This window comes from Sinohyriopsis cumingii, unplaced genomic scaffold, assembly GCF_028554795.1.
Source record: "Sinohyriopsis cumingii isolate HCF-2022 unplaced genomic scaffold, ASM2855479v2 utg002371l, whole genome shotgun sequence".
Classification (NCBI taxonomy): domain Eukaryota; kingdom Metazoa; phylum Mollusca; class Bivalvia; order Unionida; family Unionidae; genus Sinohyriopsis; species Sinohyriopsis cumingii.
The window spans coordinates 96,614-124,328 of record NW_028316196.1 but is presented as its reverse complement, the minus strand read 5'-3'; the positions used below and the strand labels follow the sequence as shown (position 1 = coordinate 124,328).

Genomic DNA, 27,715 nt, shown 5'->3' with positions numbered 1-27,715 from the left:
TATATATATATATACACACACACACACAGAGAATCAAACCTGGTGTGCAGTTTCACCATTCAGACTTGGTTTTCAAGCAAATATCATTACACCTCTCCTTTGATAGCTTGCACACATTGTGATCCAGAAAGATAGACTGCACTATAAGCTAGGGTCCAATTTACCGTGGGACCTCAGAAAAATTAAAATAGGGATGCCTTCCCTCCTGGTCATCGAGAAAACCTGGGGGGAGGGGTAATGGGTGCTGTATAATGGCTGAATTCTTACTGTACAATCATGTTTGTATTAATTGTTTATAAAGAGCTATTTTCATTTACCAGTTTTGATTGTGATTTTCTTCACATTCAACAGATAGGGGCCAATTTTATTCTCTTTCAAATTTATGTTCCACACAAGATTACTCTATCCAGCTCTCTTTAATTCTCCTACAAATGAATATCATCACTGACTCTTACCCAGAACAGATCACTGATCTTTGTTTGCTTCATACACTGTAACAAAATACTAATTTTACCAATAATTGACAGGATATGTATGACTGAAACAGAACTGATTCTTTGTTTGACCAGCTTGTATAATCTGGCTTATCAACAGCTTTTGACACTTCAAACAATATCAGGATTAACCAGTTGCTCATCCCACCATGATCAGAAGACAGTTGGCTAATATGAAATGCCAGTGATGAATAGAGAATGAAAAGGAGTATCAATTTGGGTAATATTAGTAAAACATGACTGAAACTTAAATTGCTTTTACAGACAAATTTTGTAAATATTGACTAACCCTGACCCTAATGAAAACACGTGCATCTTCTGTCTCTCCTGAATCATTAACTTGCAGGAAGTGTGGATCTAACTAAGATCTCTTATTTTTAAATGATAAAAACTGACTAACCTTCAAGTTTGACCTAATGACACCTTTGAATTTCACTGACACTGTGACTGGAGTATGTTTGAATCAAGCAAGATAAGAAATGTGTACACATCAATTCAAATAATACCCGTTTATATAAAAATGTATGCTTCATCCAACAAAACTTTAATGTTCATACATACAACAGTCACTATATATATGCTCCAGTTACTGCTAAAAGCAGAGCGAAATTTTACTTAGAAAACACCTGGCTGCTGATCACAGAAAGCACATGACCATTATGTACTTGATTTTAACATAGAAAATTTGAGATGGGGAAATTAGAATGGCCATTTTGACCAGGTAATGCTATATAAAGGTATCTGTTAGGATACATATTTTACTGTACATGATAATGAATTATATACTTATAGCAACATATATACTTTTCCAGTGTTGATGTAGAAAGAGCATGTGAGAACTATGTGGCCTTGACATTGGAGGAAGCTGCAGAAGCTGAAGTCCCTCTCATGTTTATCTCCTTCCCCTCTGCCAAGGACCCCAGCTGGGAAAAACAATATCCAGGTACAGTGAGTACCTAGTCGTATGTGTAGGTCATTATCACCAAAAACTGTTTACTAAGTAAAGCAAAGAATTTTTCAGCAATAAATTTTAGTGCATTATCCAAAAAATAGGTCACACAATGATGGCTGTTAAGTAAAACTAATAAGGTAATAAAAGAGTTAAATTTTGTTTAAACTGTCCAATAAAAACCAATATTGGTAATTAGGAAAACAAATGGCTTTATACAGGGATTTACACATTTTTTAAAAGTCATCATGCCTGGGACAGGCTGATTGGAAAATTGAACTTGCCCTTAGAAAAATTGAACTTGCCCTTGGAAATATTGAACTTGCCCTTGGAAAAGTTTGAGCTTGCCCTTGGAAAATTTGAGCTTGCCCTAAATGTAGTATCTGAATTGGACTAAAACAATAAAATAAAATATGCTATATTTTTTGGAAATCACATTATATTTATTGAGACTTTTGTTTCCTTTGCATCTCTCTTGACACATTAAATCTATATACTGATAATGGATGTTATCCAGAGATGTATGTGTAAATATACACGTAAATAGATATGTTGATTAGAAAAAGTTAAAATGCAGAATAGTTGGAAGGACAAATTAAAGTAGACATGTACATGTATAGATAAAGGGAGTGGTAGAAAAGATTTTGGGAATAGCTACATTTTTGTTAGAGAGATGGAATGAGGGAAGAAGAGAGAATTAAATCAAGATTGTTTGAAATCATTTATTTATACTCACAACTCAAGAATTTGTGAACACTTTCTTAACAGTGATCGTGTAGTGACCTTCAGATTTGCAACAATCGCCAAACTATTTAAGATTCAAACTTTTGAGAATGATTTGAGAACACCTATTGGTGTCCATTTAATTGTTTGCCAAGCAGTATGTATCGTGTCTCCTGTATTTATCATGTATAAATTATATCATAAAATTAATGCTGTTTGTGGGTGCTACATTTTCCTAACATCATTTTTTTAACAAAATCCTCTGGGTAGATAGTTGTTAGAGACAAGTGGCTTTTATTTCTGAACACAGAGTAATCTCTCAAGCTGTATTTTTAGCAGTTATCACCTACTTGTCATAAAATTTGCAACAGGCATCAAAACAATTTTTGAAAAGCCATAGTTAGTGTCAGCAATCTGACAAACTGCCCAAGGCAAATTTAGGACACTGAACAGTTGGTGAATCCCTGATATGTACAAATGTTACAATTACAATGTAACTGATAAGTTAAAATATAAACTATTTATTGCTAATTATTTGTCAAGAATTGCCTTAAATAGTAAACATATATTCACATTATAACATCTTTGCTAGAAAATGCAAAACTGGCCTAGACAGAGATTACATCATGAAAATGAAAGAATTTGTTGCCAGGCATGCAGAAGAAGATTCTGATACATATTGTAATAGACCTGGGGCTCTAAAGCTGTAATAGGATGGATGGGAAGGGTGGTTTTTCTTTGTCATAAACTTAACATGTTCTTCATGTCAATGAACTTATAAACTGCTGAAAGAATGAATTTAAACATTGTAATGTATCAGAAGTGTATAGATCGCGACTTACCTTGATATCTGTATTAAACCGTTCATGTTTATGTCAACTGTGATTGCCGGTCATGTGGTAACATGCATCATCAAATTCAACCTCGCACATCATAAATACTCACAAAATCTTCTGGAATCTTATTTCATATGAATTTGTCACACCAAGAAATATGTTTATCGCCCTTAAATTCCCATGTCAACTCATCATTTGAATAGCACTAAGCTCTGTGACTCCAACAGCTGACATCACGAAAATACGTCTGCAGGCAAGATGGCCGACACTAGATCATATGACCGGTTCCACACAGTAAATTTGTCAAGTTCATATTTTTTATTAAATTTCACTTGTTGATTGTAAATGCTGGCCTTCTTTTATACTAGAATAAGTATGTTTTGAATATTTAATGGTGTATTCTTCGTTTTTATGCTGGTCAATATATTTTTAATGTTATCAGCGTTCATCGGTAGTTGTGTACTCTTCACCCAAGGTTTACTGTCTTGGTTACGATTTCAAGTACGTTGATGTTTGACGGACATGACAAAATACGTAATGTTTATATATTTGCTAATGACAGAGTGTGAACGGACAAGTGATGATAGTTAAATTGTATATTAACCCTCAGTTTGTGTCGCTGGTTGTAGAGTATCTGTTCGGCACCACCAGACCTGTTCAGCGTCCCGGACAAGCAGTGATTGGTTATGTTTACATCACATGACTACTTTCTAAAGAGTATAAATAGGAGTGAAATTCTAAATTCAGCAGATAGCTGTCAACATTAGCGCTTCTATCTACATCTCTTCACCATATAAAAGAACACTGCATTAAGGTAATTATAATTACAAATTTATTGGATGGCATTAAAAAGCTCACAGATACTTATAAAAATAAGACAATTCTACAAATTTTAATTTCTTTATTCTCAAAAATAGACTGGACTTATCTATAGTACGACAGTAGGAATCAATTTAACTCAAACAAATTCAATTCACTGCTATTGATTCAAGCTTAATATAAAAGTAATATGGTGCCACATAAATAAACAGCTATCTCCTGCCACACTAAGAATTTAGGGTTAACTTTCAAAATACTCCGTGGGTCATCCATTTCTCGCTGAATGATTATGTTAAGGTTATGAAGGCCAGCATATTATAGCATTTGTGTATTGCATACGTTACATGTAATCAAACACATACATTCATGTTTTAGTCATATTTCTTGTACTAAGCATCTTATCACACTTTCATAGTCAAAAATAAAAAGGTCCTGAGTTTGAACATTCTTGCAATTTATTATTACGTTTACACAAGTTATCCCATAACCCCCCCCCCCATCTGTTACAAATGGTGTCAGAAGTGGGATGTCATAGTTCTATGTGACATCCAGGATCGAACCTAAGTACATTTTCGAAGTGTGGTGGCAACATCAACAGCGCTAAATATAAACCCATAATTACTTGAGGTCCCAAAGGAGAGCAAAACACCAGTAGATACCCCAGTGTTCGTTGTTTTGAGAATGGCACAAAGTCCCGACCCAGAAATTGAATTTAGACAGGAGGACGAAGATGAGATAGAAATTGGCCAAGGAGACATATGTGGAAGAAAATGAAGTTTCCCATGAAAGCTCTGATGAAATCTGTAATAACGAAGATGGTGGAGATGTAATGGAGTACGAAGCAAGGCAAACTGCCAGGGGACCTAGAAATAGCAGAACAACTAGTGTTTTTAGTAAGAAGCCAGAACCATTTAGTGGAACTGAAGATTGGGAAGAATATATTTCCCATTTTGAAATCTGCGCAGAACTTGGGCATTGGAAAGAATCTGAAAAAGTTCTAGCTTTGGCCGCAACCTTGAGAGGACCAGCCAGAACGTTTTACATTAGTTTATCTACAGAAGAAAAGAGATCTTACAAAGCATTAGTCCGACAATTGGGACAAAGATTTGGCAGTACAAGACAACAGAGCAGATGGTTGTCATGACTGGAATCCCGTAAGTGCTTGACTGGGGAGCCGATCGCAGCATTGGCAGATGATTTAAGACAGATGTCACAGAGGGCATATGTCAACCTTGATTCAAGAGCTCAAGAAGCATTAGCTCTTAACCAGCTTTATAAATGTATTTCGCTAGAAATGAAATGCAGATGCGTAGACAGAGACCGTTGCACAGGCAGTCAAAATAATTGAAAGATACGAGGCCATTATGGGTGATCAGGGAAGAAAATCAACCGTCAGAGGCGTGTTCAGTCATAGTGATCCAGGAAAGAATGTGAATAATATACAGACAGAAATCGATAGGACACTTGAGAAGTCTATTAGATTGCTTACTGAATGACTTGAGCGACTGGAGAACACCATATTTTCCAGACAGGGCCAAAATCATACCGGGAACAAGACCTGTTTCATATGCAGTGCACCAGACCACTTTTTCAGTAATTGTCCCGTTTATAAGAAATGTCAAGCTCAGACCAGTATTACCAGTTAAAGTTATGGAAGCAAGCCAAGAAGAGAAAATCCAAGGGGACAGGAAAACTTGAAGCCGTCACCTTTGTAGGCCGGGAGTTGATGGATAAGGAATGGCCTTCTGAAGAAAAGAATGGGACTGACACATATGAAAACTGTATACGTTTGGGGCATATTGGGAAAACAACAGGGAAATGGGATAATGGTCTTTTTGTGAAAGGTGACCTCTATGGATTACCAATACATTTCCTAATAGACAGCGGTTCTACCTCTACAGTACTTCCATATGATCAATACTTGATGATGGATGATGATACGAAACCTCCACTAGAGCAAACCCACTTAAAGTTACCCGACGTAAACGGCAATGAATTAAAAGTGCACGGATGTTTCAACATGCCACTAGCACTTGGTTCCTCAGTTTATAGAACGACTGTCTTAGTTTGCGACATAGACCTCTATGCCATTTTAGGACAAGACTTCCTGATGCAGCATGTCAGCAAAATTGATTATAAACGTTTACTCCTCTGCACAAATTACGGTGATATTCAGTGTTACACAGGGGGTGAAGCCAACATGGTGTGCCGTGTTGTAGTGAAGGAGACAATCACAGTAGTACCCCCTCAATCTTGAATGTGTATACCAGTTTTAATACCAGGATCAGAACATCTGATACTGGCGTTATTGAGACCTCTCCAAAATTGTGGCAGGATAAGAAAATCGTACTCACAAGAGGAATAATACATTTAAAAGCTGAGAATCAAGCGGTACAGATATTAAACTTTGGCTCAAAACCAGTTGTCTTATATCCAAATACGACACTTGGAACATGCGAGTCCTGTTACCATACTCCAGCTCCAGAGTTAACTCAGTGCAATGCAATATCTTCTGTGGAATCTCAATCAACAACTGATAAACTGCCAGAACATCTACAAGATTTATGGGAAAGGAGCTCTGTCCACCTTAAAAATGAAGAAAGGAGAAGGCTAGCATCTTTGCTGATAAAGTACCAACATATCTTCTCGAAGTCATCGGATGACCTTGGAAGGACTGATCTTGTAAGCATCGTATCAACACAGCAAATGCAACTCCTATAAGGCAGCCTCCACGTCGATTGCCTATTGGAAAAAGAGAAATAGAGAAGACAGAAATCAAGAAAATGGAGTCATTGAGCCCTCAAACAGTGCATGGAGTTCCAACATAGTGTTGGTCACCAAGAAGGATAATTCCACCCGATTTTGTGTAGACTACAGGAGACTCAATGATGTAACGGTGAAGGATGTATAACCCTTACCCAGGGTTGATGAGTGTCTTGATGCCCTTTCAGGTTCAAAGTGGTTCAGTTGCTTGGATCTCAATTCTGGATTTTGGCAAATTGAAATGGCCTCTGATGATAGTGAGAAGACTGCATTCACTACTAGTCAAGGTTTGTATCAATTCACAGTAATGCCATTTGAGTTAGCAAACAGTCCATCCACATTTGAGCGTCTTATGGAGACTGTCCTGAGAGGTTTGCAGTGGGAAGAATGTTTGCTATACATGGATGATTTTATGGTCCCAGGGTCGACTTTTGAAGAAAGTCTCATAAGGTTGGAACATGTGTTTATCCGTCTGCAAGAAGCAAACCCTAAGCTGAAACCATCAAAATGCATTTTTTTTCAGAAAAGTGTAAACTTCCTGGACATGTCATTTCTGAGAATGGAGTTCACACAGACCCAAGCAAGATCGTTGCAATTAGGGATTGGCCAGTTCCACAGAATGCCAAGGAAATTAGAAGCTTTCTTGGACTAGCTTCCTATTACAGGAGATTTTTCAAGGGATTTGCCCAAATTGCAAAACCGTTGCATAAGATATGCGAAAAGGGCAAGAAATTCAATTGGTCCGAAGAATGTGAAACATCCTTCAACTGATTAAAACAGGCTTTGATGTCGTCTCCAATATTGGCATACCCAAAGCCTGGACTACAATTTATACTAGACATGGATGCCAGTGACCTGTCATTGGGGGCAGTTCTGTCGCAAGAGCAAGATGGTCTCAAAAGAGTTATCGCCTACATGAGCAAGTCCCTCAACAAGCATGAAGTTTCATACTGTATCACTCCGAAGGAGTTATTAGCAGTTGTGCTAGCCACAAGGAGTTTCCACTCCTACTTGTATGGTCAAAAGGTCCTCCTTTGCACAGACAACGCAGCAGTGAGCTGGATGCGGAACTTAAAAAATCCAACTGGACAAGTTGCAAGATGGTTTGCAGGAGCTGGGTACATATGATATAGAGGTTACTTACAGGGCTGGGCATAAATACAGAAATGCCGATGCTTTATTGAGAAACCCATGTAAAGCCTGTAACAGACAGCAAGAAGGGAACACAATGTATGACGATGAGACTTGTTGTCAAAACGCTGCTAGTCCAATAGAACAGAAGGTACTTACAGGTGTTGGAGACAATCTAAGAGTTGAAGCCCTCAGAGCTGTTACCAGAAGTCAGCAGAAGGATAAAATGGAGCAGTTAAAGAACAATGACGTGTGGCTTGCTGGATGGGAACCAGATGAAATTGGAGTCTGCAACAGAAGGACCCCAATATCGGATTGATAATGACTGCTCTAGAAGAAGGAAAAGATAGGGTGAAATGGGAGGATATCTCCAGCAGTGCAGCATCATTAAAAACGCTCTGGAGCCAGTGGGACCATCTATGCTTATAAGGAGGCATGCTGTATTGCAAATGGGAACACGATGACGTAGGCACGAAATTTCAGCTCATCGTCCCTGAAACCAAGAAACGAGCTTTTGAAGTATTATCATGACATACCAACAGCAGCCCACCTTGGAGCTGAGAAAACTCTCGAGAGATTGAAGACTGGATTCTACTGGCCATGTATGAAAGTATATGTTCAAAAATATTGTCGAAAATGCGACAAATGTTCTGCCCGTAAACCTTCAGGAAACCATAATAGAGCCCCTTTAGGACAATATGTTGTTGGAGAACCCTTTGAACGAGTAGCAATTGATATTCTTGGGCCACTCCCAAAGACAAGACTTGAAAACAATTTCATACTTGTCATCTGTGATTGTTTTACTAAATGGACAGAGGCCATTGCTATACCAGATTAAGAGGCTGCAACCGTTGTGGAAGCATTTGTTAACAACTTCATCTGTTGATTTGGAACACCACTGCAGTTACACTCGGATCAGGGGAAGAATTTCGAGTCTCAAGTCTTTCAAGATATGTGCCGATATCTGCGTATTGACAAAACGAAAACTACAAGCATGAGGCCCAAGTCGAATGGAAATGTAGAGAGATTTAATTGCATGCTTGAAGTGATGTTGACCATGTATTGTGAATCAAAACAGAACTGTTGGGACGAAATACTGCCACAAATTATGCTTGCATACCGCTCTTCTGTGCACTCAAGCACTTTGCAGACACCAAATATGATGACTTTGGGACGAGAAGTTGTCATGCCACTACAAGCAGTAATTGGACAGCCAAACAGCATCGATATGCCTATAGAATGTGGAGAGTATGTATCTAACCTAGGGAAGAAGTTTGAACGGGTTCGTGAAATAGCTAGGAAATGCCTGAAACAAAGGACAGTACATCAGAAGAAATATTGTGATCTTTTAGCTAGAAAAAGATCTTTACAATTAGGACAAGCTGTGTGGTTACATGAGCCAGTCAGGAAGGTTTGAGTTTGTAAGAAACTTACCTCGTCTTGGAAGGACCCCTTTGTTGTTGTGAAGAAAACTGATGATGTGACTTATCGCATGAAGAAGTCGATAAAACAGCCGTCGAAGGTATACCACTTTGATCGTTTGGCACCCTACCATGGGAGGGACACCCCATTGTGGGCAAGGCAGTACCAAATGTTGGAACCTGGTCGACCATGAGGATATTACAGCACTCTATTTACCGTTAGATGTACATGCATAATGTAATGTAGTTCAGTTTTATTTCTGACGGTTGCAACAATGCAGAGGCATCAAAAATGGTCAGGAAAAATCTGTTCAGGATGGGCACCGATTTTTATTTTTATTTGAGTGGTGTATGCTAGCACACCATTTCAGCTGGAAGGTGGAGCGCTCTGCCGTGAAGTTTATGTACGGATTGGGACTGGACTGATCACCCAGTTGCATCTCCAATGATGGTATACTTATTCCTGTCGGACGGACAGAATAAGTAAGATGGTTCCATTATCAGACGTGATGATGGAGGCGGTGCATCCATGATAGACATGATGTTTTCCATTTGCGATGAAACAACAATATGGATTTGAAGTTGTTTTTTTTTTAATTATTTTTTTTTGTCGGATGAAGTGTTGTGAAGAGTGCTCATGGTAATAGAGTAGTATCCAAAGATGGGAATAATTTTCAAGCTTCCAAATTATCCAGGGCCTTTGAACCACACATTAGTAAAGGATAAAGAAAGACCCCACCAACTTGCATGGGAGATAGCGATTAATTTGTTAAGTTACTGATTTGGCACAGGTGATGATTATAAATGGCTGATGTTAATGAAATCCTTTTTTTCTATTAAATATTCGACCTTTGGTTACAGAATGGCTGCCTGCACATCAATACTAATGTGCTGGATCTGTCCAGAAACATTTAGTAACAACCAGGACTTGAAGAACCATCTAATGGCCAGTCCTCACAGCTGCATGAGGTCATTTGCCCTTGGTGTACCCGTGAAGAGTCGACGTACAGGAGAATGACAGAACTGAAGAACCACATTGAAAGACGACATGCTTCCATTCTGAAGACACTATAGCATGAATTTTTTAGCGAGAGCAATGGGTTCTGGCTGTCCCTACAGCCAGAAAATTATAAAAGAATCGTGAGTCCCAATGCGTGGGAGTCGACTATGGCAATTCCTACAAGAGCAGCAGTGTTGAGCTGGCTGCAAAGTATTAAGAAGCCAACGAAGCGACAGAAGGAGTGGGAGTCTGGTTGGGATGCCATGATAGGGCAAATGTCAAAATCAGACCAGTACTCAAGTATGACCAAAAGACACGATACGCCAATGTCAGAATCCAGGTTTGTTCCTGACTATGATCAAGGAACCGCAGTTGAAGAGACCCCGATGTGAGTCATACTCGCCCACCCGACCGGAAATCCAGGCGGAACTTGAAGTGCAGTCCTTTCACATGACAGGAGATGGAGTTACAATACATGTTGTATCCACGAATGCTACGTTGTGGTACAGGTGTGACATAAAAAGAGAGGAAACCAGTGCAAGGTTGTTGGATACTCTCCTCTGGAGAGTGAATGCTAGAGCGCACACCTCTTCACTGATCCCTCCTTCCGTGATGACAAATGTAGAAAACCCTGAAAGAGAATTAAAACTCAAGTTGGCCAAAATAATAGGAATTAATAAAGATGCCATCATACATATCAGCCAAGCTTCAGCCACATTCACCCCACCTCGTGTAGTTGAGGAACCTTCCATCAGTTTACCAACCATGCCAAAAGTAAATCTAAATCCACCAACGACAAGATCTACAATGATGAAAATGCCCAGTATAGCGAAAGAAGCTCCTGAGGCCCTAGACTTGTCTATGAAGAACTCTTCTCCGCCACTGATTCAGGACGCAGCTAGTGACACACCAAAGAAGTGCTCTATCATCAGGGAAAGAATTTTGATGTTTTTGAAAAAGGGATGCATGCCTCTTTTGGCCCCTGCTCGCCTGGACTGGAAGAAAGAGCTGCAGTTCACGTTTACAGAGGGGTCTACTGTGATTCACTGGCCACCGGAGGGATGGACCAAAATGACGCCTGACCAGAAGCTGTTGACATGGGAATTTGCAGCCATGACATTAGAGACGGGCGGGATCAAGGATGAATCCAGCCTTGGAGAGGATTTACCTCCTAGACAAATACAACATGCTGGCCCTTCCAGGAACAGCTGAACCAGCATATGGGGGTGAGATGGTCTCAAGAAAAGCCAGATATTATAACTACGAATGGCTGCGACAATTGGCCATACATGGTTGCAAATCAATGGCGGATGAAGAATTTGTAGCGATGGTTGAGGGGTCAATGTCCAGAAGAGACAAATCCACTGATGACGTCCTGAGGGAGATAAAAACAGTTCCCCTGCGTATTAGTTAAAAAGTATTGTCTATTAAAATTGATAGTCTAACTGAAATTGTGGTTCTCCTTTTGATTCAGGAGAATCAATTTTATTTAAGTGGGGGTGGTGTAATAGACCTGGGGCTCTAAAGCTCTGATAGGATGGATGGGAAAGGTGGTTTTTCTTTGTCATAAATTTAACATGTTGTTCATGTCAATGAACATATAAACTGCTGAAAGAATGAATTTAAACATTGTAATGTATCAGAAGTGTATAGATCGCGACTTACCTTGATATCTGTATTAAACCGTTCATGTTTATGTCAACTGTGATTGCCGGTCATGTGGTAACATGTATCATCAAATTCAACCTCGCACATCGTAAATACTCACAAACTCTTCTGGAATCTTATTTCATATGAATTTGTCACACCAAGAAATATGTTTATCACCCTTAAATTCCCATGTCAACTAATCATTTGAATAGCACTAAGCTCTATGACACCAACAGCTGACATCACGAAAATATGTCTGCAGGCAAGATGGCCGACACTAGATCATATGACCGGTTCCACACAGTAAATTTGTCAAGTGCACATTTTTTATTAAATTTCACTTGTTGATTGTAAATGCTGGCCTTCTTTTATACTAGAATAAGTATGTTTTGAATATTTAATGGTGTATTCTTCGTTTTTATGCTGGTCAGTATATTTTTAATGTTATCAGCGTTCATCGGTAGTTGTGTACTCTTCACCCAAGGTTTACTGTCTTGGTTACGATTTCAAGTACGTTGACCTTTGACGGACATGACAAAATACGTAATGTTTATATATTTGCTAATGACAGAGTGTGAACGGACAAGTGATGATAGTTAAATTGTATATTAACCCTCAGTTTGTGTTGCTGGTTGTAAAGTATCTCTTCGGCACCTGTTCGGCGTCCCAGACAAGCAATGATTGGTTATGTTTACATCACATGACTACTTTCCAAAGAGTATAAACAGGAGTGAAATTCGAAATTCGGCAGATAGCTGTCAACATTAGCGCTTCTATCTACGTCTCTCCACCATATAAAAGAACACTGCATTAAGGTAGTTATAATTACAACTTTATTGGATGGCATTAAAAAGCTCACAGATACTTATAAAAATAAGACAAGTCTACAAATTTTAATTTCTTTATTCTCAAAAATAGACTGGAATTATATATAGTACAACAATAGGAATCAATTCAATTCAAACAAATTCAATTCACTGCTATTGATTCAAGCTTAATATAAAAGTAATATGTTGCCACATAAATAAACAGCTATCTCCTGCCACACTAAGAATTTAGGGTTAACTTTCAAAATACTCCGTGGGTCATCCATTTCTCGCTGAATGATTACGTTAAGGTTATGAAGGCCAGCATATTATAGCATTTGTGTATTGCATACGTTACACGTAATCAAACACATACATTCATGTTTTAGTCATATTTCTTGTATTAAGCATCTTATCACAATTTCATAGTCAAAAATAAAAAGGTCCTGACTTTGAGCATTCTTGCAATTTATTATTACGTTTACACAAGTTATCCCATAACCCCCCCCCCAAAACAATCTGTTACAATATAAACACTAAATAGAGGTGCTGATATATCTATTGTGGTGAGATCTCAGGGTATCAAACTTGTAGAACATTAGGAACTGAAGTTGACCCTTAATAAATTAGCTCAAGCATGGTTACTGTATTTTACCTAGACCACTGATGTAACATAAAATTTCTTGTTTCTTGTATCATTCTCTCAGTTCTTTTGGACATGACCACAGACAAAGATCCTTGCAAATCTGAGCTTGCCTGAACCTAATTTGAGCTTGTCCTGGGAGTCGGCAAGTGGATTTGTAAATCCCTGCTTTATTATACAGATGGAAGAAGGCTTGAATTGTGAAGATTAATTTGGTGTTTTTGTTATTCTACAAATAAAGATTGGACTGAGTCACTGTAGATGCATGTCATTGGGTACTGATCATATTTTTGGCACTGGTTATATATACTCAGCTCTGGTCAAGTTTTTGACACTGTCCATGTTATTGCCACAGGTTATGTTATTTGACATTGTCCATGTTATTGCCACAGGTTATGTTATTTGACATTGTCCATGTTATTGCCACATGTTATGTTATTTGACACTGTCTATATTATTGCCACATGTTATGTTATTTGACACTGTCTATATTATTGCCACAGGTTATGTTATTTGACACTGTCCATGTTATTGCCACAGGTTATGTTATTTGACACTATGTTAGTGCCACAAGTTATGTTATTTGACACTGTCCATGTTATTGCCACAGGTTATGTTATTTGACACTGGCCATGATTTTGGCTGCGGCCATGTTATTCGGTACTGGTCATGTTTCTGGCATGCTTCATGTTTTGCATGATCAAAAGAAGAGGATTTTTTACAATGTTTAATTGTCAGTTTCGGTTTATATGTATTACCATCAACATTATTTTTTTGTTGTTGCAGGAAAGTCATCAGCCCTGTTGATCACCTTGTGTCCATATGACTGGTTCACAGCCTGGGAGAAACAGAAATGTAAGCATCGCAGTGAGGATTATGTGGACCTAAAGGAGAGAATTGGCAAACAGATGTGGCTTCAGTGTCAACAACTCTTTCCAAAATTGGAAGGAAAGGTATATGTAAACATTATTACCATAGCTACTCACATATAAGTCAAGTCAAACTGCAAATAATATAGACCCTGATCTGCGTTCTGTGGGATTTGTTTTCCTTGTGTTCAAATACTTTTGTCCAAGATATATACATATACTTTGGATAAAATGACAGTACATAATTTAGTAAGCTACAGCATGTCATAGACACAGTACACATCAAAGCAATAGTATATATCACATAGCAAGAGCATAGTGAGAACATGTCATGCACATCATAGCAAGATCATATGTCATACACATCATAGCAAGAACATATTTTATATAGTATGCATCATAGCAACATGTCATACACATAGCAAGAACATATTTTATATAGTACACATCATAGCAAAATGTCATACATATCATAGCAAGAGCATATGTCATAGACATCATAGCAAGAACATATGTCATAGACATCATAGCAAGAACACATCATACACATCATAGCAAGAATATGTTATACACATCATAGCAAGAATATGTTATACACTTCATAGTAAGAATATGTTATACACATCATAGCAAGAACATGTCATACACATCATAGCAAGAACATCTCATATACATCATAGCAAGAACATGTTACAGAAACAGTACACATCGTAGCAAGAATATGTCATACACATCATAGCAAGAACATCTCATACACATAGCAAGAACATACGTTATAGAAACAGTACACATCATAGCAAGAACATATGTTATAGAAACAATACACATCATAGCAATAATATGTCATATACATCAGAACAAGAATATGTTATACACATCATAGCAAGAACATGTTATAGAAAAAGTGCACATCATAGCAAGAATACGTCATACACATCATAGCAAGAACATCGCATATGCATCATGGCAAGGACATACGTTATAAAAACAGTACACATCATAGCAAGAACTTATGTGATAGAAACAGTACACATCATAACAAGAATATGTTATACACATCATAGCAAGAACATGTTATAGAACAATAAACATAATATCAAGCATATGTCATACACATCATAGCAAGAATATGTTATACACATCATAGCAAGAACATGTTATAGAAACAGTACACATCATAGCAAGAATGTCATACACATCATAGCAAGAATGTCATACACATCTTAGCAAGAAAATACGTTATATAAACAGTACAAATCATAGCAAGAATATGTTATACACATCAAAGCAAGAATGTCATACACATCATAGTAAGAACGTCATACACATCATAACAAGAATGTCATACACATCATAGCAAGAACATTAGAGTTTTACAGTGATGAGCTAATGACTCATTGATGATTGTTCTTCGCATATTCTAATGAGTTTGTTAACTTCTTATGATCAGGTCTTGACCTTGCCTTTGTCTTCAAATGATTCTGGCTATAAAGACCATACCCACAAGCCACACTTGTAAGAGGTGCCAACCGATTGTACTTGGCTTGTACATCTGGAAACATCTCAAACAAATGAAAATTTTTGATAAAAATTTAATCCAATCAAGTTATAATGCATTTTTGAATTTTTAAATGTATTTCTGTTTGAAGCAAATTAATCACCAAAAGAAAGCAATTAATGTTTGTCTGCATACTTTTGACAGCTGGATTTTCCACAGTTTTGTCCAATTCATTACAATTTGACTTGAAGTCAGATGCAAAATTGGATCAAAACTTAAACTAGTCAAATCATGATTGATTTTTCCTGAGCTTCTTTTAAATAAATGTCAAAGATAATCTTACAACAATCTAAGCATGATTCAGCTATGTACATCAGTTTTCCCATCCCAGTTAATATTTATTTTTTGTAGGTGTGATATTATTGGCCAGTAAGTTGTTAACAGTAGCCTAGCAAATGGTGATCACTGGCACATACAGGCCTAGCAAATGTTGATCACTGGCATGTATGGTATAAATTTGTTCAGGACAGCATGCACACAGTAGGAAGTTATGTCATTTTGACTGATGCTCCAGCCCAAACAAATTGCATCATAAAAATGCACAAGTTTGAATTTCCTTGCAAAAGAAATGAGTCACATTTAAATTCCATGTGTCAAAACCCAAAGGTATGGATATTTTGAGAACCATGTACTTATTATAAGTAAATCTTAATTTGAATCAGGCTTCTTAAGAAAATTATGAATATAGTAATATTTTGTACAACTAATTATTTATACAAAATAATGACCATAATGTTATGAAAAATGAAAGACAGTATAATATACCATATTTATTCATTTATAAGTAGAGTCCAGCTGCAGACTGCACTCATCCAGATCTGCCATTGCATAATGCATCAGCAGATCTGGGTCTGTGCAGTTTGTTAGGAGTAATGAGAAGAACAAACAAAATAGATACTTATCTGTAGGTGCATTATGCTACAGCTTATCAGGATCTTTGTTCATTGAAGTATAATTGAGTATATACAATATGTAATCCATTTGTACAGCTTGAATACATGGATGTTGGAACACCTCTCAGCAACAAGCACTATCTTGGGGCTCCAAAAGGGGAAATGTATGGACTGAACAACACCTTGTCTAGATTCTCTCCAGAAGTGTCCATGGAGCTGAGACCACAGACTAACGTACCAGGCCTTTATATTACAGGTAATATAATTATCTTATTTTCGAGGTCACCTGCACAAAAGATATAAATCTTCTTATGTCATTATGAAGATAATATTTTCATGATCTTTTTATGCCTCACAACAAATGTGTTTGGGACAATAGTGTTATCTTTGTCTATCTACAGTAGGACCCCGCTATAACGCGCTCCGTTATAACGCGAATTCGGATATAACGCGGTCATGGCATGGCTTCCGAAATTTCAGGTACTTTATTACATGTATTTTTCTCAAAAACCCAAAAAATTCTTACAAGTATGAAAAATAAAATACATAAAGAGTTTTATCATTTTCGAATATATGATGACTGGTGAAAGTGCGAAAAAGAACATGTAGAAAATTTATTGTCATTTTGGGGAGGAAATCACACACAAATTCGAATTTAAAATAATCATTGTGTGGCTTCTGAAATTTAAAAATTTAACCAATTTCTTATAGTTTTGTGCCAAAATAAACATCAGAAATATGAGTATCCGAACCAGTGGCTAGGCCTTTTGAGAACTTTGATCTTTGTTTATTGTTGAAAAATGACAGCTCATAAGTGTTAATATTATTATTACTGATCCTTGAGCAATGAAGCTATCATGTCTACTCTGTGTTTGTCTTGAATGCATTCCGTATACAATTGTTGCTCTAATAATATCCAACACATGTTCTCTAAATTGTATACACAACTAAGCAACAACCAATGCGGCGGTTGATAAAAGATTCTTGCCAGAATTTATGAATCAATTAATTTAAGTACATTGTTCATCATCAAAGTCAACTGCCAAGCTAAACTTGTTCAAATTAGGGGGCAACGATTTATAAAACATCAAAGAAACAAAAGCCGCCAACATGTGCGTGTGGCTTGGCGGTGTTTTTTTTATGCAATCTGTTGACTAGTAAATAATGTCATCCATTTCCTACAAATATACCCCCATTGTTTAATGACAATTATTCTTGCTGTAGTCTTTTAAACCAATAGGAGTAAAAGTGTTAATTAGTGGACATTTAGGATTGAAAATGGGAAACGGAAATGTAAAGCTTTTACTGTTAAAGAAAAGATTGAAGCATTGGACAGGATTAAGTCCGGTGTTAAACAATCACAGGTAACTAAAGATTTAGGTGTGAATGAATCAACAGTTTGAGGATGGAAGAAGGAAGAAGCAAAATTAAAGAGATGGTTGTGGATATGTATGAAAGTGAGGGAATTATGAGGAAAAAAGCAAGACTAGCAGGAGACACCTCGGCGGCAAATCTTGGGATGCCATTACACCATGTTGCATTGAGAACTGCTGGGAGAAATGACTTGGGGTAGAATTTACTGTTACACAGGAAAACAGAGGTAACATCAGTGATGATGACAATAGTTTATTTAATGGATTTTCTGAGAATGATGTGTTCCAGGCTGAGAGGGCATTTGGGGAGCTGATGCAGTCACGTGAAAGTGTTGATGAATGGCTTAATTTTGATAATAACTGCCCAGTTGCAGACCACGTTTCGGATGCAGAAATTATTAAAAATATTAAGTTCAATAACACCAATTGTGATGCTGACGATGGTGATGCTTCTGATGATGACAGTGAGGACACCACACCTGAGGATAGTCCACCATTAGCAATAGAAGCAGTCAAGGTTTAGAGTGTGCTTTTAGATGGATGGAGACGCAGGATATCGACTATGTTTGAATTCTTCAGCTGAGAACTATAATTGACTTTGCCAAGAGCAAACGTGACAGTAGCACAAAGCAGCTGAAAATCAGAGTTTTTCAAACAATAGTAATGTATTACAATTGACGGATGAGAAATGTAGTGGTATGAAATTTATACAGACACCGTTAATTAACCTTCGGACATACTGTTTCTTCATTCGTTACATACACCCATTACATAATTTTTGTTATTTTTTTCCATTGAATTCAATCACATAATGATCTGTGACAAAATTATTGAATATTTTACATCTGTGTGTGGATATTTTCGCTGGAAGTACTTGTATTGTGGATTCAATGTATGTTATGAGATTCGCTGGTGAGTACACGGTGTTGATACTCTATTCATGCTATAGATTAGACATGTATATATAAACTATACACGTGTATGTAACAATGCATGGTTTTCTGAATAAAGTAATATATTATATATGCAATTTCTGTTATCACAGCAAATGTTTTTCTCATTTAGTATACATTGATCTAAAATGGTAATTGTGCCAATGAAGCATGCATTTTCACACCCACTTTTATTACCCCCCCCTCCGCCCCTCCACCCCCCACCCCCATTAAATCCACAAATCTGTTGGTACTGTATACATGGTTGCTTATAACACGGTTCGATTCATAACATGGTCGGATTCTATGACTCCCAACTACCGTGTTATAGCGGGGTCCCACTGTACTTATTAGTACCTCCATGCATTATTTGTCCAGTTACATCTTGCATTTAGGTCACTTTCTTGGGCATTGTTTTGGGAATTTGTATTCTGTATATAGTGTCTTTATTATTTTGAATAACATATATCATATCATATCATATCATATCATATACAGTGTGACCCTACTATAATAAGATGGTTGGGATCCATAGAACCTAACTGTGTTATGTACTGAACCATGTTATAACCAACTTAATCAGTTAGATGTGGAAAATGATGCATTTTCCCAAAAAGTGGCTAGGCGAGGTGTGTGTAATAAAAGTGGGCACAAAAATATGTGCTTTTGATTAAATGAAGACAAGACTAGTCTGAAATACACTGGTGTATTGACAACTTAATTTGTTTAGTATGGTCCATTATGCATTAAATAGTGTACATGTACATGAAAAATCCATGAATTCAAGCATAGATCACATGTTATGAATTCATGTATCTATCACATTCCGATAGAAAACACAAATACAATATAAAAATGATAGTCCTTGTTAGATCTATATCTATTGTCAACAAACATGTGTCACTAAACAATTCACTATAATATTGTCACCAGTAGCACATGGCTATATTTGGTTTCATGCTACATGTACATGTACTTAAATTGGCGTAGATTTTGGTCACCTGGAGACAGCTATCATCATGCCAAGCCTACCCAGAAGATGAAGCTATTCGTAGGGAAATGAAAACATGTGAATAAATGAAAAAGTTGAACAAACATCTTTCCTAAATGCCCCACATTCAATTAATTTGATGGCCAATTATGTATCAAAAGATTAAAAATTTAATTTGCTTTTTATGCTGTCTTTGGAAGCGATCATCAACATAAAAAAAATTCCTGCCGAAGGAAACTTGCATGGCACAATAAACATGTTCCAGTCATTTTAGAAAGTGCAACAACCCATCATATTCCATTACTTTTATTTAAATTTGGTGCTGACTTCATTTGATAAATGTTGTTTTGTTTTTAATGAAGGTTGTAGCAGGCTTGCTTTGATGAAGGGTGCATGTGTTATTGAAGTTTAGGATAACCAAACAATATGCCTGTTATTGTGCAGCAGCATCAAATAAATGTTGAACACTGGGTACATTTAAAGAGAAAAAAAATTAACCATCATCTGGTTGATTGTTGCAGTTACTGTTCTCGCAATCAGAGGTTGGTCAGTGGTAGCTAGTCTGGTAGTATGACTATTATAGTGTATCAAACATACAGTACTCAGGCTAGATGTCAGTGGTAGCTAGTCTGGTAGTATGACTATTATAGTGTATCACAACATACAGTACTCAGGCTAGATGTCAGTGGTAGCTAGTCTGGTAGTATGACTATTATAGTGTATCACAACATACAGTACTCAGGCTAGATGTCAGTGGTAGCTAGTCTGGTAGTATGACTATTATAGTGTATCATAACATACAGTACTCAGGCTAAATGTCAGTGGTAGCTAGTCTGGTAGAATGACTATTATAGTGTATCACAACATACAGTACTCAGGCTAGATGTCAGTGGTAGCTAGTCTGGTAGTATGACTATTATAGGGTATCACAACATACAGTACTCAGGCTAAATGTCAGTGGTAGCTAGTCTGGTAGAATGACTATTATAGTGTATCACAACATACAGTACTCAGGCTAAATGTCAGTGGTAGATAGTCTGGTAGTATGACTATTTTAGTGTATCACAGCATACAGTACTCAGGCTAGATGTCAGGATATTAAGCAGATTATTAATTAACAATGCACTATTAAGATGGTTTGAAAATGTGAACAAAAGATTTATTCATGTTACAGTAGATAGATTCCAGAGCATTTATATCTAGATTTGTGACTTTCTTTCATGGTGCCTTTTGAATTTCTCCACTCCAAACACAAGATTGTATATACAAGTTTTAATAACAACAATGTTGTAGCCCAAATAATTGCCAGATGGTATATTGTTTTGCCAATAAGGAAAATAAATTGAAATTTGCAGATTTGGTGAAGCCCAGTGCAATCTTTGAATAAACGTTTTACACATTATTTTTCATACTTTAAAAAAAGAAAACAAAAATGTTGTTTGTGTACAAGCAAAATACATGTATATGAAATTTTAGGAGCCATAAATGGATCATCTTATATTAGAATTCATTAACAGTATCCTCCCCAAAATGATAATAAACTTTTTACACATTATTATTCATACTTTAAAAAGAAACTTTTGTGTACGAGAAAAATAAATGTATGTGAAATTTTGGGAACCATGCTAAAATTGTTATATATATATATATATATATATATATATGAATTTATGTTATAATGGAGCTTCCTATAGCAGGGTCACACTGTATTATATTATTACAGTGGCAGATACAAAATTCTGTCTTAAGTCAAGTTTTTATTTCACTCTGAAATTACATAGTGTATATTCCATTGTAGACATGTTTTGAGAATAAATTAATGTTTTTTTATTTCTAAAATGTGAAGAATTTGAACCAGTTCTATTAATGATTTTATACTTTATATGTATATGTCCTGAACTGTTGATATAACAATGTCAGTGTAGATATATGCTAGCAAGCCTTGATGGCAAAGATGACATTTAGCACTATGAGAATTCAGCTATTAAGTCCTAATTAATCATGGTGATTCTCTGTGGGCTTGGGCCTTAATGACAAGTGTGCATACTGGTAATAACAATTCAAGAGGGGAATCACATTAATGACAAGTCTGCATACCGGTGATAACATTTCAAGAGGGGAATCACATTAATGACAAGTCTGCATACTGGTGATAACATTTCAAGTGGGGAATCACACTTGCTGCTTTAAACTTTCAATCAGTAGGTTAATTTAACTGGATATTATCATGAATGTTTATATTTTCTCTGCAAATAGCTCTTGTCAAATTGTTTTAAGATTACCACTAGCTTAATTGCCTCATGCAGTATACTGAGAAAACAAAACTTAAGTTTAATATAAGTGTTTTCTTCTCACATTGTCTTTGATCATCAACAGAGACAGCAAAATATATGTGTACACAACTGGTTAACTTGCTGCTTGGTTAGACAAATGCACCACAAACAGCACTAAACTTAATATTAACTAGGAGTTTGCAAGTCTGTTGCTTACATAAAAATATAAAATGAATTTTCTCCTGCCTAAATCTAAGTCCATATTTTAGTTAATACCTATGCAGGGGAATTACTGCCATACTTATTTGTCTATATATTCTCTTAATATACAATAAATATTCTAATTTGTAATTTTCAGCATTTGTATTTGCTATTTATTTTTTATGTCTATTTTCATTTGCGGGAAGAATAGTAGGGGAGACAATTTTTGGTATTGCAGAAATCATCTGTGTATCAAGGTCACCTTTGCTCAGTCCTATTGGCGGTCTTTATATATTTAAATTCACAAAAGGCTTTGGAGTTGTTTTTAAAAATATTTAAAGTTTTTTTCTTCTTTTCCACCATCACAGGTCAAGATGTGGTGTCATGCGGATTTAGCGGGGCTCTTTTTGCTGGAGCCATTACAGCAGAATCAATTCTGCACCGCAACGCGGTGACTGATCTCACCAACCTCACCAAGGAAGTGAGAGCTAAAATTAAGACAGAATGAAATTAGATAAGGGGAACAGTTTTAAGTATTTTTTATTAAATACAGTAAAATCAGCACATTTTTTCCATGATACATGCAATTGTAATACATTAACTTAACAAAAATATAAACATTATTATACAATTATATTATGAATCCACCACTATCCCAGTATAAGGCCCTTCAGTATACAATCCTGTTATGATGTAAGTCTGGTTATAGATCCCTTAATATTCAGCAGACTAATAAAATCAAATGCATAATGTGCTTCAATATAAGGATGTCTCGCTATTAGGCAGTATATTCTATGGCTTCCACAGATGGCATTATAATGAGGGAGTACTTTATCATGTACTTCATTATAAGGCAGTCTCACTGTAAAGCATTATAGTATATGACTTCCATTGATGACATTATAATGAGGTGCACTGTATTATGTACTTCATTATAAAGAAGTCAGTATTGTCTGTGGCTCCCAGATTTGGCATTATTATGAGGGATAACTATCATATACTTAAGTATAAGGTACTCTCACTATATGGCAGTATATTCAATGGCTCCCATGGATGGCATTATAATGAGGGTGTATTGCATCATGTACTTTATAATAAGGCAGTCACTCTATAAAGCAGCATATTATATGGCTCACATGGACTGCATTATACTGAGGGAGTAATTTATAAAGACATTTTCAATGACAGATTTCCTTTCTATATGTATCATGAATATGATGGTTCTGTTACCTAGGTAACAGCTTTGACCGAAGACTTCATCATTCCTTTTTTGCTATTTAGAGTTTCATTCATTCTTCAATTGTCATTCATCAGGAGACCACAGCAGTACACATAATGAATTATACTAATGTTGACACATTTGTTTCTTTACTCTGTTCATTTATTGAGTACAGTCATATGAAGGGAAATGATAATATTAGTACAGATGAAGCAAAAAATAAACATCATATACTTGCTTAATGCTTTGTGCAAGCAATTAATGTTATAGTTTGTCTGGTAATAGTCTCTGTTAATTGTGGCAGGTGGAGGGGGGGGTAACAGTTACCTTCCAGAATCTTGTCTACAGCAGAGCAAAAGCAAGAATGAGTTTGAACACAGTGAATGTAGACTTAAGATGGAGTGAATTCCCATACCTGATCAAGCTAAATATGTACATTATAACAAATATATTAAAAAATATTATGGATGTTGCAAAAAATAATTTGAGTTATTCTTTTTCATAATGATTGGCAACAGTCTGGTTGGCAAGACAATCTTGAATTTCATTGGTTCACACCAGTGTATTTTTTGCTTTGGTCTCTTGTATATATATCCACCATGGACATCACTGTGTTTAAATTGACTTAACTGGACTTCATCTTGTTTAAATTGAGATAAATGGATTTCATTTTGTTTACATTTTCTTAATTTGTGTGATATATGCTGTATGTATGGTGAATTTGACTGAAAGTAGAGGGATACAACTTCACTATTTCTCCAAAGACACATAAACCAGACTGTGGCAACAAAATATATCAAATATGACAACATAGAGACAATGAACTTTCAGCCACATTGGATTGATAATTATACGTCTTGAACTTGCTGACTCTGAAGGAAATATTTTTTGCAGCTATTGCAGACAATATCACAAACTGACATGGGTTAGATATTTAACCAGTGTATTCGTCAATGAAACTTATAAATTCAGGATTTAATCAAGCAAGTCTCATGACAGTTTTGGACCTAAACAAGTCTGTGCAGAACAGTTTCAACAAGACACTGGCCAGAAAATCCCAGGAGTTCAAGTTGCATAACACTTCACTAGGATAGGCCATTTCAAAATGAAATGAGATAAAAAAATGAAAAATAAAATTGAGAGCCTACACACTAGTTCAATATGGAGAACCTTTTCAGATATAAAAATTCTATGTGTATTCCAGGAGAAGAATAACCAGTGCTAATAAATAAATTTTGTGCTAATTGTTAGTAAATTCAGTGCAAGAGATATAGCAGTTTTTTCTGTCAATTGATAAAGTATTTACTGAAGAAAAATACTAATTAATTTATTTCCATTCTTGCTGATGGAAGTATGGATGCTACTGTATCGGAGCAAGAAAAGGTGTATATAAGATATCCTCACAATAAAAAATTAAGCCCTTTAAAGAATTTGTTGCACACTGTTTCATTGTTTTCTCTGTGGATTAAAATGCATACATCTCATCAAATCTAAGCAGGTGAGTGAAATTGTCTGACAATTTAAATTGTAGGTGGGACAAATGAATTTTCTCAAACTATGTCCAGGACATGTGGGTGGTAAAAATTTGATCAGCTCTGGGTGGTCATAGTGAATGTATTAAATGCCATTTTCTGACTGAATTTCCCTTATTCAGTCATTTGTAGTGTGTAAAATTGAATTATAAAAAAAAAACTTAAGTAATTTTGAGGCTACCAAGAGGTTAGTTGTAAAATAATTCAATCAAGAATTTTTCAACAATTTCACTTACACGACAGAAATAAACAGAGTCTATTTTTAATTTGACATTGCTTTTTGATATGTTTACTTAGATGGGTTTTGTTATGTTGGTTTAATTTAATTTGTTGCTGAAATGATTAAATTTTGTCTAATATATTTGTTTAATGTGTACGTTTACCTCACAGGAGGTTATTGTCAGAAATATTGTCATGGAAAGAAAACCATTTATACATCCTTTAGTTAATTTATACAATTTTATTTGCTAATTTTTATTTTCTTGTTCTCTTTCTTCATTCTGTTTGACTGTATGTATGTAAAATAGTGATTTGCAAATCTACAAATGAGTACCATGAAATGTTGATTATTTTCAAATTATATTAAAAATTTACATTTGTTTGTTCATTTGCTTTTGCCTTTAAATATGTGAAAAATGTGTTCATTTTTTCTTGACTATTAGCATTTAAGGACATGGATGAAAAATCAGTAACTAGCGTTTTTATGATTGTTATTTTGATCACACTGTTTTGTTCATCATAGAGGAATGGTAACAGTTATGATAAAAAAGGAATAATTATTTTTATGTAATGCATATCACTTACTGGTATGAGGGCCCATGGGAGCTTAGGTTTTTGTTTCTTTCAATGATCAAATTCATGTCCTTTGCATTGGAGTCAGGCATACATGCCATGTGACCCCTAACCTGGTGGTATGTAGTCTTTCAACCCTTGCGCATCATCCATATGTTGTCTGTCATATGACTTTATCACAAAAACCACAGAGCAGAATCGGAACAAAGATGAAAAGAGCATCTGACATGACAGGCTTTCAGATTTGTTTAAATTATACCAATCCACCATCCATTATGGCTGATGTTACTTAAAAATATAAAAACCTTTCGACAACTTGTTCTCTAAAACTGATTATCAGAGTTTGACCAAAGTTTACCAAAATCAACCTGGCATAAAATGCAAATTAATTTTACAACTGATACTGATCTGCCATTAAATATGGCTATCATTAATAAATATTGCAAAAACCTTTGAAAGACTTTTTCTCAAAATCCCTGAACAGAACTGATTATGTTTTACAGAAAGTATCCTGGCATTAAGCCCTTTCAATGGGTAACATGGTCATATTCCGACCAGTAGGGTGATTCCGACTGTAGATGCAAGTCCTGCTATTTACAATAAAGATGTGCAAATTACATGTTGTCTTCTTTGTTTTTATTTGTACAAATCTGTATGCAAATTAGTAATGATGTTTCCAGGCGACGAAGGCATCGCGTGAAAAAATGACGTAACCTCCTCTTCATTCTTTCCTCCGCACCATTTCAGAAGCAGCATTTACGAAAGTTTTTATTCAGCTGTTCCAAGCTGAAAATAATTATCCCCCCCCCCTCACATGTACACACACACACACACACATAGGATGAGGGAGGTCGCGGGTTCGAACCCTAGTCAAAATTATACGAAAGACTTATAAAAATGGTACTAACAGCTGCCTTGCTAGGTGCTCAGCATTAAGAGACTAGTGTTAGGACTAGTCGGCCTGGTGTCAGGATAATGTGACTGGGTGGGACATAATGCTGTATGTCGGCGGCATGATGGCCCAGTGCTGGGCATCACATTAAACTGCCATACTGCAGACATCGTAGTGATATAACTGAAATATTGTTAAAGCTACGTTAAAAATCCAAATCACACACACACACACATGCATGCATGTCCACACTTTGACATAGGTTGACTAGGATTCGAACTCAACAACTTTTGGCTGCAGGCTAACCACAGAACCACGGCGCCCTATTGACTCCACTATTTTCCTTTTGCGACGGAGCATATTGAACCTGTGCTTTCATTTCCGAACTCGCACGGGTTAGTGGAAAAGGTTGGGGGAGGTGATCAAATTTATACGACCCATTTGCCTTCCTATACACCACTTTTCTCTCCATCATCCGAGGTAAACGTGGGTGCACTTAACGACAGAATAATGGACAAGTGGATCTATATCTATCTCCATGATTTATTAACAAAAATGCTGGAAGTTAGTTACGTCTGCCAGTATGTAAGTACTTGTGTCTGCCAGCATGTAAATACGTATCTTTCGGTGTACGTGTTGGTGCATCATGTCGCAGAACTCGAGCATACTGTTGTTGTTGTTGTTGTAGCGGTTTAACGCCATTTTTCAGCACAATATAGGCTATACATGGCGGCCAGTATAACTAGTGGAGGACGAACCCTACAAAACGCTGGGAGAAACCACCGACCCACGATAAGCTACTGGCAAGCTTTCTCACGTACCCACGTTAGCCGAGCCTGAGACTCGAACCCACGCAGACAGGTGAGATGGCAGCGATCCGAAACGGTGAGTGCTTTAGACAACTCCACCACTTGGGGTCCTATCAAACAAACTGAAAGTTTCTTCATACCATGGG

The 27,715-nt window shown here is 36.4% G+C and overlaps 1 protein-coding gene across 1 annotated transcript in view; it reads left to right on the top strand.

The window, feature by feature from the left end:
* The window catches only part of LOC149770777 (all-trans-retinol 13,14-reductase-like), a 63,063-nt gene extending 36,578 nt beyond the window's left edge, over positions 1 to 26,485 (top strand). Inside the window, exons 9-12 of the mRNA XM_089949136.1 lie at positions 1,307 to 1,437; positions 14,022 to 14,188; positions 16,652 to 16,811; positions 22,694 to 26,485. Of these exons, the coding sequence (XP_089805262.1) occupies positions 1,307 to 1,437; positions 14,022 to 14,188; positions 16,652 to 16,811; positions 22,694 to 22,833 (598 nt within the window). The 3' untranslated portion in view covers positions 22,834 to 26,485. The remainder of the gene's footprint in view (positions 1 to 1,306; positions 1,438 to 14,021; positions 14,189 to 16,651; positions 16,812 to 22,693) is intronic.
* The last annotated feature ends 1,230 nt before the right edge of the window (positions 26,486 to 27,715 follow it).